Source organism: Diadema antillarum, unplaced genomic scaffold, assembly GCF_040938485.1.
Source record: "Diadema antillarum isolate AM-2024a unplaced genomic scaffold, OU_Dant_1.0 scf00000071, whole genome shotgun sequence".
NCBI classification, from domain to species: Eukaryota; Metazoa; Echinodermata; class Echinoidea; order Diadematoida; family Diadematidae; genus Diadema; species Diadema antillarum.
In genome coordinates this window covers 14023968-14038913 of record NW_027270960.1, presented here as the reverse complement: position 1 = coordinate 14038913, position 14946 = coordinate 14023968, and the positions used below count along the sequence as shown (strand labels likewise).

General features: G+C 38.6%; 1 protein-coding gene across 1 annotated transcript in view; it reads right to left on the bottom strand.

Moving 5' to 3' along the window:
* Positions 1-14946, bottom strand: part of LOC139716865 (receptor-type tyrosine-protein phosphatase F-like) — a 98211-nt gene that overhangs the window by 37823 nt on the left and 45442 nt on the right. Inside the window, exons 10-12 of the mRNA XM_071628393.1 lie at positions 7999-8224; positions 6447-6749; positions 3180-3500 (exon numbers count right to left, since the gene is read on the bottom strand). Coding sequence (XP_071484494.1) covers positions 3180-3500; positions 6447-6749; positions 7999-8224 — 850 coding nt within the window. The remainder of the gene's footprint in view (positions 1-3179; positions 3501-6446; positions 6750-7998; positions 8225-14946) is intronic.

Sequence of the window (14946 nt, the reverse complement as noted above, 5' to 3'; positions counted from 1 at the left end):
GCAGCATTACAACATTGCAAACTACTATTATGATAATCAAGTGAAAACTATGAAGTGAGCCTGCACTGGTTTCAACAAACCCCTCTCCCTCATACAACTTAGTGTAGATCTCCTGTTCTTTATGTGCAGTATGCTAGGATTTCACATGGGTGACAGATTTGGGGAAATAAAAGAACACTACAGTGACAGTTAAATATGGTTGTATGTGCAGTTGAAGCACACAGATGTAGAATGTAAAGAATGCATGCCAGCATTGTTGAATGATCAGCATAATCCACAGTAAACAGTGATCTAATTTAGTATGTCTTTTTCATTTACTCAAAAATATTCTATGTGTTATCTAACTGTGTTCACACATATTATACTACATTAAAACTGGGATATGGATACAATTCAGGTAAAATTTAATATAGAGTCTTTTCTTTTGTGTAAACGGCATATGGACATCACATGGAAATTTCACAAACACACACATACACATACATGGCACTCGAAACCTGACTAATGTTGCAATTGTATTTTGCAGAATTTAGTTCAAGCGATATCCATCCATGCAGCTGTTTTTTTTTTTTTTTTTATTCCTTTGGAAAAACTTAAGACACAATGTGTGATTTTTTTCGTCTTTTTTTTGTGTGTATGTACCCAAAATGCTGTGGATGGAAATATAATAGTGTAAACTCCAAAAGTCTTCACTAATTAAACGAGAACTATCACTCATTGTGATTAATATACCCCCACCCACAACTGAGGGAATTAGCTCAACCAGGAGTAATTTCTTTTTTTACTTTTTAATGGAAAAAAATTTACCATGGCAATGCACTGTTCAAAAGTGAATAAATGTATTGCTCACTGTTAGTCACACGTCCCAAATCTCAAGTCAAGTGCTCAAAAACTGAGTGAGCAAGATAAATAAACTGATAATTTGTATGGCCTTTTCATTAAAAATTGTGTTATCATGGCAACATAATGTTGCACATTAAGAAAAAATGAAGTTTGCACAATAGCCGTCACATGTGCCAAATTTCAAGCCAAATGATAAAAGGCTGAGGGCCTTAGTTGAATTCACAATATTAGTGTATCATTTTCATTCGAAATATACTGTTACCATGGCAACACATTTTCAACACTGACAAAAGATTTTTTGCACATCTAGGTAATGTAGAGATAACATGGGCCAAATTTGAAGCCAAAATCCTCTAAAACAGAGAGAGTTAGGAGAATCGAAATGTTTGTATGATTTTCATTCAAAATGCACTGTTACCATGGCAACACATTGTTCAACAATGATGAAATATGGAGTTTGCATATCTCTGTACTATAGTAGTTGCATGTGCCAAATTTCAAGCCAAATGCTTAAAGACTGAGGGAGTTACCTGAATCCACAATATTTTTGCATGATTTTCATTCAAAATATGCTGTTACCATGGAAACGCATTGATCAACAATAACAAATGGTTAAGTTTGCACATCTACGTACCATAGTGGTCAGGTGTGCCAAATTTCAAGCTAAATGCTCAAAGACTGAGTGAGCTAGCTGAATCCACAATACATGTATCTTTATATGCTTTTTGGTGACAAAAATGCTGTTACCATGGCAACGCATTGTTCAACACTAATGACAGATTAAGTTTGAACATCTATATGCTATAGTGGTCACATGTGCCAAATTTCAAGCCAAATGCTCAAAGACTGAGGGAGTTAACTAAATCTACAATATTCTTGCATGATTTTCATTCAAAATATGCTGTTACCATGGCAACACACAGATCAACAATGGTGAAAGATTACGTATGCACATCTACGTACTATAGTGGTCACATGTGCCAAATTTCAAGCCAAATGCTCACAAACTGAGGGAGTTAACTGAATCCACAATATTTTTCTATGATTTTCATTCAAAATATGCCGTTACCATGGCAACACACTGATCACCACTGACGAAAGATTAAGTTTACACATCTTTGCACCACAGTGGTTATGTGTGCCAAATTTCAAGCTAAATGCTCACAGACTTAGGGAGTTAGCCGAATCCACAATATTTCTGTATCCTTTTTGATTCAAAAAAACCTGTTACCATGGCAACGCATTGTTTATCACTGACGAAAGATTAACTTTACACATCCATATACTATAGTGGTCACATGTGCCAAATTTCAAGCCAAATGCTCTAAGACTGAGGGAGTTATCTGAATCCACAATATTTTCGCATGATTTTCATTCAAACTATGCTGTTACCATGGCAACGCATTGATCAACAATGACGAAAGAGTAAGTACGCACATCTACGTACCATAGTGGTCACATATGTGCCAATTTTTTAGCCAAATGCTTAAAAACTGAAGGAGTTAGATTAATCCACACATTTTTGTATGATTGGTAAAAAAAAACAGCTGTTGCCATAGTAACAGATTTTTGAACGCACACACAAGATTTTTGGCACAACTATACATTACATTGATCACATATCCCAACGTCAAACTGAATTGTTTCAAAATTGAGAGAGTAGTTCGATCCACAACATTTTGTAAGATTTTTATGAAAATCTGCCGTTGCCATGGCAACACAGTATGAAATACTCATGAAAAAGGTGTCTTGCATATCGGCCTGTGGTAGCAGTCACACATGCCAAATTTGAAGTTAATTGCTCAAAAAATGCAAAAGTTGTTCGATCCACAAGTTTTTATGAAAATTTGCCGTTGCCATGGCAACGCATTATGCGATATTAACGAAAAAGGTGTCTTACACATTTACCTTTGATAGCGGTCACACATGCTAAATTTGGGGTAAATTGGTCAAAAAATGAGAGAGTAGTTCGATCCACAAGTTTTTATAAAAATATGCCGTTGCCATGGCAACGCATTACAGGTGTCTTGCACATCTACCTTTGATAGTGGTCACACATGCCAAATTTGGGGTCGATTGCTCAAAAAATGAGAGAGGAGTTCGATCCACAAGATTTTGCAACGGACCGACCGCCCGACCGCCTGACCGCCCAACCGACCACCCGACCGACCAACCGACCGGCCACCCGACCTCAGAGTGATTCCTATATACCCCCCCCCTACACACTATGTGTGGGTGGGGGTATAAAGATGACATGCTCATATTTAAAAAATCATTACTTAATTAGTACCAATGGGAAATGGACCGACTATTAAACAGGCTCCAATTATACTTACAGGTAACACGCGTGTTTCCCGGGGCTGATGCAACCTCCCCTGAGCCCCCATAATTGACAGCAGAGATATCCAGCTCATATTTTGTGCAGGGATCCAAATTATCAAAGACTACAGAAGAATCACTGCGGTTATAGAATCGCTTCATCCTGCTGTCCGGCAGAGTGCTAGCTCTCTTCGCTTCTCCCTTCTTGTAGATCCGGGCGTAGTAGTACCAAAACCGACCCCCAACATTTTGGCAGGACAGGCTGTCCCAGGTGAATCCAATACTTGTCGGTGAAGTGATGGATGGGTCAATCTTGATATTGGTCACTGTAGGTGGCTCTGGAAAGCAACAAGAGGATTTTACACTAGATGAGATATTTTATATTATTATCCATACAGAGGATTTTTAGAGCCTAAATACAAGTGTTATTTTGTCGACGAACATCATAACCTCCGACCCACTTAGAAAGTTTGTTGAACTCGACCAATATTTTTTGCCGAGGCGACCAATATTTAAAATATTGGACGGCAAGAGGGGGATTCCCCAAAGTTTTCATAAACTGCACCGTGATTGGCTGAGATATATACGAGATGACCAGAAATATGAAGTAAAAACGTCTGTGATTGGTCAATCACGAATTAACTAAAATATTGTTTTTTCTAAAATCCTGTGTTTATACAAACAAATTTCATATATCAATTAGTTGAAATTGTTTTGCATACAATTTTTCAAAATATCACTTTCATACCAGGAAATTAAATTTAGGTTTAATGAAAACAAGTTGCATTTTATTATTTTTTTTGTTTTTGGTGAAGGCGACGATTGATCAGCTCAGCGCTACTGCTAGATAGCCCGCGTGCAATATACAAATACATGTAGCTGGCCACCGCCGCTTGCATTTGCATGCATGTTACGTTATGTGTATACTAAGTACAGTAGGCCATAGGACTACAGTACGACTAATTCGATCTTTCACGATCTACGGTAGATGTGACGTGACTTGTGTCTCAGATCTCGGATACAAGAACATCTAATTCTGGTGTAAATTAGCTAGATCTTGGCCTAACAGTAACATGACGGCTACCATGGATACATAGATCACTGTTTTATCAGGGAATGAAGTACATGTAGATTAACTTGTACTGAAGAGTGTACCATACCCCATGTCAGGATCAAGTACAGTAGCTAAGTAGGAGACCATACAGCACTCGGAAACAGAAAGGGTAAGTGAAAATATTCTTTGCTAAAATCCTCTGTAGGATAATAATGATAATATTGGATGTCCTATTTTCGATTAATACAAGGAAATATTGGATTCCCTAAGCAAAATATTGGACTCGTCTTCGACTCGTCCAATATTTGTGCATAGCTCGTCCAATATTTCCTTGTATTAATCTCAAGGCCATCCAATATTATATAATTACTACCCATATACGGTAGTTTGGCTGGGCAATTGGCCGGGAAACCACCAGTTTCCAGCGGGCAATATTAGTGGGTATTTTCTTCTTCCGGGTTTCGCCATTAACTTTGCATGTTAACACTCCGGTCAATCACAGAGAGAAAATATGCACAAACCGCTAGCATATGGACACTCGAGCTCCAGATGATGAAAATTTGCTGTTGATGCCAGTTTCTCGCAGGAAGGTTTTGCAATGACGAGCAAATTCCCTTACATTAACATGTAAAATTAGGGGACGATCGCTGCACCATATGTAGGCATGTGTTTGATCGAGTGTGCTGGCTGTTACTCGCTGACCAAAGATCCGTTACCTGAGTTTTGCGACAGAGGGCAAAGTCCCGTACGTTAGCACGTAAAAATAGAGGATGATCGCTGCGACTGTGTGAGCGTGTCGCGTACTTGAATTTTGCATAAGGGTTGTGAGCAAGCATGTGGGTGTAGTTGAGTGCAGTGGTGTAGGGTTTTACCTGGCGCCGTGTGGATTTTGTTACCGTAAATTGGGAAGTTTACACTGTAATGATTTAAGTTATACTGCTCGAAGATACCTTAATTGGGTAATAATAATAAAATTGTAATAATATGGACTGTCTACTTTTGGGGGATACAACATCAATTGCCCTCACTAGAATTGTACTGCCCGTGTCGAAGACGAGTGCAATACAATTCTAGTCTGGGCAATAAACAACGTATCCCCATCAAGGCCAGTCCATATTATATTAGTGTTAAAGGACTCATTCTCCACCATACACTGGCACCATTGACTGTCAGATTTGTTTAGGCTGTGACATCACACGGTGCTTCATAGCAGCACAGCTACATGTAGTATGCAACGTACGGCTGTCTGTTTTTCACTCTGTATTAAAGGTCCTGTTTACCTTTGGGAGCAGTTATTAAAAAAATATATATGTTTAAGATATCACTTCTCTTTGCAATAAAGCCTAAGATATAGGGATATCTCTCTATTTTTCTCATCAAAACATAACTGTAGATGGTTTACTCTGGAAACATTCTTATCATAACTGTTGTTCACATTCTGTGTATTTAACAATACTTAACATTGATTATACTGGTTCAATTTTTTACATTGTTTGTTTCTATCCCAAAATCACATTTTAGAACTATTTTGAAGCACTAATGCTGGGTTTTGTTTCATCTGCAAATGGTAAATCATGCCTTTGACCCGGTCCTTGCAAATGTCAAAAGATGGTTGGAGTCTCTGCATCTTAAGTGATATGAATCTCATGAATATCTGTCAATGCTGTCACCTTTTGCTCAAATGTATTTATGCATTTTAATGAAAACGAAAACATTAATGTCTGCAATTGAGATGACACCCAAACATGTTAACCTCTGTAATAGTTAAATGCACCATTGAGCCAAAACTGCGAGCATCTGCATTTTCTAAAAGTACCTATTAATGCAACACGATTCAGTTGTCCTCATTCTGAATCTGATGGAAAAGAAGCTCTGCAAAACTTATGTACTGATAACATAGGTGCCTTGAGGACTTCTCATGGTAACCATTTTTATCAATAATCATATCAAATTCCTTGCCTCTGAAAGATTCTTGCTAAACTTTGTTGAGAGTTGACCATGGATTTTTGGATTTTAAAGAAGAAATTGAAAATGTAAAGAGTTTACCTACATGTACCACACAAAACGTGTACAAATGACAAACAAATATCACCTGCTAAAATCTGTCTTTAACTAATGTTCTACCTTTATCAAACTCTGACTTTCAACACTTTACTGGAACAAATTTGTTCATACAGGATTTAATTATCCTCTTGCCATATCATCAAAATATCACAATAATGTTTCTCACTTCCTTTACTCGTGTCTGCTGAAGTCGCTACCTCGGGACTCTCCCCGGCACTGTTCACAGCCACCAGAGAGATGTTGTACCAGGAGTAGGCCTCTAGGTCTGACAGAGTGTAGGTTAGCTCTGTTGTATTCCTCTCCTGTTGAATAGGGTTGGTCTCAGGGGTAGAACAGGCCTTCTTACTATGCAGAGTGTAACGTATGATGAAGTAGTCTGCAGCACAGGATGATTCTGCTGTGGTCCAACTAAACTCCAGTTGAGTTATACCTCCAGATGTCTTTTGTAATGCTTCCACTTGTTCAGGTACTAAAAACAGTGAGGCAACAGCATTAGATTTAGACAAGTGTTTTCCATTGTAAGACTCCATTGCAAGTTCTTACTTTACCAGCCCACATATCATGCTCTCTTTTTCTTCTGTTTGCCTTTTAAAGAACAGAAACTGCATTGCTGGTTCCCACCTATTTTAAACTGCATTCTATGGGGAATATCATAGGGCCTACTGATTTATAAACAATTTTGTAGATAAATGCTCAATTGCCACCCCAGAAATAAATACATACATATGCTCAATAGCACAAGCAGGCACTCTAAGACTCGTTTCTGAGGCCAGGGTGGACAAAAACTGTTCTCAAACACAGTCCTGATGGTCTGTCTTTGGAGTAGGCACTGCTGGTGCAGGTCTTGGCAGGTGTAGACAGTCAAAGAGCCTTTATCTTCAGCAAATGCAGACTTCTCACTATGAAAAACTAAAATGCCTGTGACTTCTTCACAGATTTCTGCATATTTTTGTTCAAAAGAAGACTCTTTGTGGTGGTAGTAATACTTTGTGACCCATTCTTCACACTGCCACATTCACATTCCTTTCTTCTGGGCTCACACTACTGAGAGACTACCCCTGATTAGGAAGTGATTACTTCATTTGCTTGCCACAGCTCCTTTGCAATACCCTCATAAGAGTATACTACAATTATAATACTACAATTGTATACTACAATGTACATTGTACGTATAATAAGCCAAAGCACAAAAGACTTCTAGTATATCACTCCATTTTCACTGTAAAGAACATTTATAGAATAAAATAAGAGATTTCAAGGGGTAGAAAATCTCAAACGCGATGTTCAAAATGGCAAGCTGACTGCTGTCTGATTTACACACAGGAACAAAGTTGAAAGCATATGAACGATCAAGTGGCTTCTCAGATGAATGCAAATTATGTATATTACAAAAATGATTGAATCAAAGTGTTTCTATAACAGCTTTGTACTCACCTACAGGTCCACCTACCAAATTCTTCTCACACTAAGTTGCCACTTTCACTTTACTCATAAGATTCACCATGATAGTAAATTGTGTACAAATTGTAATCAACATGGATAGGTGCAAAAAAAAACTGCACATCCTGTTGATCATCATACCAAGCAAAAACAAAGTACAACAAAACAAAAAGCCAAGAAATAAGAACCAGTACATGCAGTAGGAGAAACTACAAGTAGCCACATTAGTATGGGACTGACATGAGTTTTGACATATTAAACAACAAAACCACACTCACTCTGGACTGCTGTGCTGGTCTGGATTATCTCGGAATAGCCACTTGTTCCATCCCTGTTAGCATATGCAGCTGCAATGTCATACTGTGTGCATGCGTGCAAACCAGAGATAACAAATATTTCCTCGGATGGAGACTTCTGTAGGGTCGTCCAATTTCCTCCATCTTGCCTGTACAATACATAGATGATGGTAAGTTGGCTGCAACCCCAAGAGTCTTCACCAGGTAGCTGCACATCAGAGACATCAAAATAATGGCAACATTACACTGTATTTCATATCGTGCAGATTAGTCAAATGCCAATCACTGACTCTTTGAGAGATTCCAATCTTGTTTCCTTCCCCACATGTATTACAATGTATATATTCTTCAAATGGGGCATGTTCTACATCATGCTCAGTCCAGTGCTTAACTGTCAACATCTATACACTGTACAATACTGCATCTGTAAATGTAGTAAAGGCACAGGGCAATTGCCTATAATTTGAGGGGTTTGAACAAACTAAACTTAAGAATGTGATTTGTGCAATTTTGCAAAAATGGATATGACAGAAATAACAAACACACATTCATGTACTTGCGCTGATGGAGCCTCATCTCTACATACATGTATAATTAGCTTGTGTTGCTTCAACTAACCATCACTGTTGAAACATGTATAATATTTTAAAATGTTATATCTGTCTTTATACTTGTGCCTGATTTTTTTGACACTTTTATTTTTCTGTCTGCGTTTGCTCCATATTTCTTGAAAGTAAAATGCCACTCGATGTTGGAAAAGGAGGACACAGTAAAGCAAAATCCCGAACTATGTACCCCATTTTCAAAGAAACATGAATGAGATGAGCTGTGCTGGTTCTAAAGTAAGAACTAGAAATGTCACTATGGCGACTGATGCCTCCGCCATAATGCATGGTTCTCCAAATAGTTGTATAGTACAATGTCTTCACAATGTGTGATGACAGTTTCACATAACTGGCAAAATACTGATATGACAGGTTTGTCAGAAATGTCTTGAATGTTCACTTTCCTCAAACTGGGTTTGCTACAATTGTCTAAGAGTGCAGGTACACGTATGCATATTTGGGGAATTGAGGATTTGACCGTTTACTTGACTTCTGACCGACCCTGTCATAAGTTTATGCATTAAGTAATTTTCAAGGTATGACGAAAGAGTGTAATTACAGCACAAAATAGATTTTTTTTTTAAAACCTAACCTTTGACCCTTAACCTTTGATCTTTGACCTTCTGGCTGGAAATTTCCCAGAGAATCTCCATTCGGTAATACGTATGTATAATAAGTTTTAAAACTAATAATGCAAGCATTGCATATACAAATACATACATATGAGGGAAACAGTACAATTTTGAGGAATTGACCTTGACCTTTGACCCATGACTATTGACCCATGACCCCTAAATTCCCTAGATAATGCCTGCCAGTCGTACATGTACCAAGTTCCATGAAGATACATTGAACCATTTGCGAGAAAAGTGAAATTGCAACATTTTCACCTAACCTTTGACCTTTGACCTTATGACATGAAACTCTCTCTTGAGAATCTTTACACAGGAGTACAATAAATTGTACATGTCTACACTAAGTTTCAATAAGATACCTTCGGGCATTGCATAGATTTGGGGGAAATAGCAACATTTTTAGCATTTGACCTTGACCTTTTGACCTTTGACCTCTTCCCAATGTCACTAAAATCTCCTCAACTAATTGCCCCATCATACATCATCCTTGGACCAAGTTTGGTGAAAGCTGCTTCATCCAGTTTTGAGTTATCACGTAAACAGATAAATTTTAGGATTTGACCTTGATCTTTGACCTTTGACCTCTGTACGATTTCACTAAAAAACTAATCATATAATTGTCCCATCATACATTATCCTCGGACAAAGTTTGGTGAAATTTGCTCGATCCAGTCTTGAGTTATCGCGTAAACGGATACAACTTCATGATTTAACCCTGACCTTTGGACTTTGGCCGATTTCACCCAAAATCTAATCAAGTAATTGCCCCATCACACTTTATACTTGGACCAAGTTTGGTAAAATTCCAGTTGATATTTCTCAAGTTATCGCGTAAACGAATGCGGACGGATGTACGGACGTACGTACGGACGGACGGACAACCCGAAAACATAATGCCTCCGGCACCACTTCGTGGCAGAGGCATAAAAATATACTGTATGCTACTGCATGGGCACTGGACTCAAAGTACATGTTCACATAATGAAATGTAAAAACTGTTGTGCACACAGAATTGAGAGGCACTTAAACAAGATTTATATCACATGGATGCAACATCAGTTACACATGGAATTTCTGTACACAGTAAAATTCCTTACCGTCACTACTACAGTAATGTTATTCAGGCCTCGGTCAGTGACGGTCAAGTTTGGGACAGCAGAAGGAGCTGAAAGACCAAACAGAAAGTTGATGCATTGCACCTGCAAGATTATGTGGTTTTGATTTTACAAAAAATTAGGTTGAATTGTTTTTCAAACCTTTCAATCAAGATCAGTTCATTCATTCATTTCATCATTCATTCATTTGGGAAATGTACACCAATTTAACAACATGCTTTTTTGTCAGACTTCAAGAGTTGACAGTTAACAGAACCTGATATCTAGATGTCATATGATGACCCACCCCCCCCCCCCCCCTCAGCAAAAGAGAAAAAACACACACAAAAAAAAAAACATGAGAAATGCGGGTCTTGCGGGTCAACTCCAGTTGAGTCATACTTCCAGATGTCTTTTGTAACGTTTCCACTTGTTCAGGTTCTATAAATGGTGAGGCAACAGCATTAGATTTAGACAAAATGTTTTCCATTAATTGTAAGACTCCATTGCAAATTCTTACTTTACCAGCCCACAGATGGTGCTCTCTTTTTTTTTCTGTTTGCCTCTTAAAGAACCGAAACTGCATTGCTGGTTCCCAACTATTTTAAACTGCATTGTATGGGGAATATCATAGGGCCTACAGATTTATAAACAATCTTGTAGATATGCTCAATAATTGCCACCCCAGAATTAAATATATGCTCAATAGCACAAGCAGGCACTCTAAGACTTATTTCTGAGGCCAGGGTGAACAAAAGCTGTTCTCAAACACAGTCCTGACGGTCTGTCTTTGGAGTAGGCACTGCTGGTGCAGGTCTTGGCAGGTGTAGACAGTCAAAGAGCCTTTATCTTCAGCAAAGGCAGACTTCTCACTATGCAAAACTAAAATGCCTGTGACTTCTTCACAGATTTCTGCATATTTTTGTTCAAAAGAAGACTCTTTGTGGTGGTAATAATACTTTGTGCCCCATTCTACACATTGCCACATTCACTTTCCTTTCTTCTGGGCTCACACTACTGAGAGACTACCCCTGATTAGGAACTGATCACTTCATTTGCTTGCCACAGCTCCTTTGCAATACCCTCACAAGAGTATACTACAATTATAATATAACTAGCAGCACCCGTGGAAATCCACGGGTCTGAGGGGTTTTATTTTTTTTTCTCATAATACGATTTTGCACATTTTTATTGAAGAAATAAAAAGAAAAGTCTTCTCATTCTTTCGTTAATTGTGCTGTCCTCTAAATGACCACCCTTCCCAGAAATTTTATAATACATTTTTGTTGTATATGCCAGGCGATCCGGTCCATTGGTAGGGATCATTCCCGCCACTACTTGCTTTTATTATAGAACTTGAGTTTCGAGGGGTTATTTGCACCCGTTGAAGTCCAACAGTTGTTTTGTTGCCCCTCACCCCTCCCCCCCCCCCTCACGCACACACACATTTCCACCTCCGCAGGGCAAAAAACAAAAACATTCAGGGAAAAATTACCAAAAACGCAAATGAGATTCCCCGAAAGTTCTGCCCACAGGTTATTCCCGTCGAAACGGGAAGATATTAACACTATGACTTTGATTACCCCCTGCTCTTGCATCCACGCGGGCACCCGCGGGAATCCACGGCTGGTCTCAATGCCTCGGTTTGTTTTGTGTTTTTTTTTTCATGTTTCTTTTCCCCACGTTATGAGAGAAAAATAAGATATTTTCGTCTTCATAATTTTGCTCCCTCCTTTTTGTTTTTAATCACCAAAACTTGGCTTGATATATCATATTAATATAGAACTACATCTGCTTCAGATTGTACATTATCATAATTAATATTAGGCCTACAATTATTGCTCCTATTATTGTTATTATTATATCATTATTATCATTATCCTTATCATTATTATTATTATTATCATCATTGTTATTATTTGGGGAGGGGGAGATCATAGTCATCAGGTTTAATAGGCACCCGTGGGAGTAGGTTCTCTCGACCTCGTATTTTTTTTCTTTAATATTTTTCCCATGTTATGGAAGAAAGAAGAATATATACATCACTGCATTCGTCTTCATTTGCTCCCTCTTTTTTTGTCACCAAAGCTTGGTTTGATAGACCATAGAACCACACATTCTATTTCCACTTGCAATTTTAAAAATAGGCGGTCGGCAAAGCGAGGTTTTCCTCTACGTCCGCTCATCTTATGAATATGTATGATTACAGCAGCTCTGCAGTAAACGAATGGACACAGCTGCGCGTGTAATCTGATATGTAAGGGTACGATCGGCAAATATATTTAGCCGCGTCCTAAACAGTCTGCGTACAATGACACCAGACTTGAGAGCAAACGGCGAGCAAACTAAATGACGTACCTGAGCTGCATATAGTATTCTGCAGTTGTGCAAAATACATACATAGCCAACGTTCGTTGTTTTCATTTGGGGACGCCAATATACTCAGTAAATGGCGAACTGTACGTAAATGCCCTTGTAGTCCATATCACGCACACACAGATTCGTGTAACCATCGTCAATACATTCAGTACACGTAACAGGCGGAGGCAAAGGTACATCACAGAACTATATATACACACAGTGTAGAGTGTGTATAGAGTTCTGCGAGGTACATTGTGTGTGTGCGCGCGCGCGCGTCCGCCGGAAGATGTCAGAGAGTTCGCTGCACCATCATCTTTAGTATCCCCCAGTGTCTCTGCAAGCTAAAAGATAGAAGATCGAGAAAGCAGGAGGCCAGCGCAGGTTCCGTGAATATTGAAACGCTCGGCTCTTTCGTCACGCACAAAAATGCATTATGCATGTTGCTAATTAATTTTTCTTTTTCGTCCTCGACGTCGACACGGAGGCGGAGAGGGGACGAAACCCGCGCCATTCGATGTAGGATACTCTCCTGCGGCCGACGGCACCGGTCGCAACTGCCCGGAGCCGACGGCTCGGGAGGAGATAGAGAAACCAGCAACGCCGAAATAAAACAGGAAATACATAAAGGCCGCGACAACAACAACAACTTCGAGTATTATAGTATAGGATACTACTACAATTGTATACTACAATGTACATTGTACGTATAATAAGCCAAAGCACAAAAGACTTCTAGTATATCACTCCATTTTCACTGTAAAGAACATTTATAGAATAAAATAAGAGATTTCAAGGGGTAGAAAATCTCAAACGCGATGTTCAAAATGGCAAGCTGACTGCTGTCCGATATACACACAGGAACAAAATTGAAAGCATATGAATGAACAAGTGGCTTCTCAGATGCATGCAAATTATGTATATTACAAAAATGATTGAATCAAAGTATTTCTATAACAGCTTTGTACTCACCTACAGGTCCACCTACCAAATTCTTCTCACACTAAAGTTGTCACTTTAACTATACTCATAAGATTCACCATGATAGCAAATTGTGTACAAATTGTAATCAACATGGATAGGTGCAAAATAAACTGCACATCCTGTTGATCATCATACCAAGCAAAAACAAAGCAAAACAAAACAAAAAGCCAAGAAATAAGAACCAGTACATGCAGTAGGAGAAACTACATGTAGCCACATTAATATGGGACTGACATGAGTTTTGACATATTAGACAACAAAACCACACTCACTCTGGACTGCTGTGCTGGTCTGGATTATCTCGGAATAGCCACTTGTTCCATCCCTGTTAGCATATGCAGCTGCAATGTCATACTGTGTGCATGCGTGCAAACCAGAGATAACAAATATTTCCTCGGATGGAGACTTATGTAGGATCCTCCAATTTCCTCCATCTTGCCTGTACAATACATAGATGATGGTAAGTTGGCTGCAACCCCAAGAGTCTTCACCAGGTAGCTGCACATCAGAGACATCAAAATAATGGCAACATTACACTGTATTTCATATCGTGCAGATTAGTCAAATGCCAATCACTGACTCTTTGAGAGATTCCAATCTTGTTTCCTTCCCCACATGTATTACAATGTATATATTCTTCAAATGGGGCATGTTCTACATCATGCTCAGTCCAGTGCTTAACTGTCAACATCTATACACTGTACAATACTGCATCTGTAAATGTAGTAAAGGCACAGGGCAATTGCCTATAATTTGAGGGGTTTGAACAAACTAAACTTAAGAATGTGATTTGTGCAATTTTGCAAAAATGGATATGACAGAAATAACAAACACACATTCATGTACTTGCGCTGATGGAGCCTCATCTCTACATACATGTATAATTAGCTTGTGTTGCTTCAACTAACCATCACTGTTGAAACATGTATAATATTTTAAAATGTTATATCAGTCTTTATACTTGTGCCTGATTTTTTTGACACTTTTATTTTTCTGTCTGCGTTTGCTCCATATTTCTTGAAAGTAAAATGCCACTCGATGTTGGAAAAGGAGGACACAGTAAAGCAAAATCCCGAACTATGTACCCCATTTTCAAAGAAACATGAATGAGATGAGCTGTGCTGGTTCTAAAGTAAGAACTAGAAATGTCACTATGGCGACTGATGCCTCCGCCATAATGCATGGTTCTCCAAATAGTTGTATAGTACAATGTCTTCACAATGTGTGATGACAGTTTCACATAACTGGCAAAAT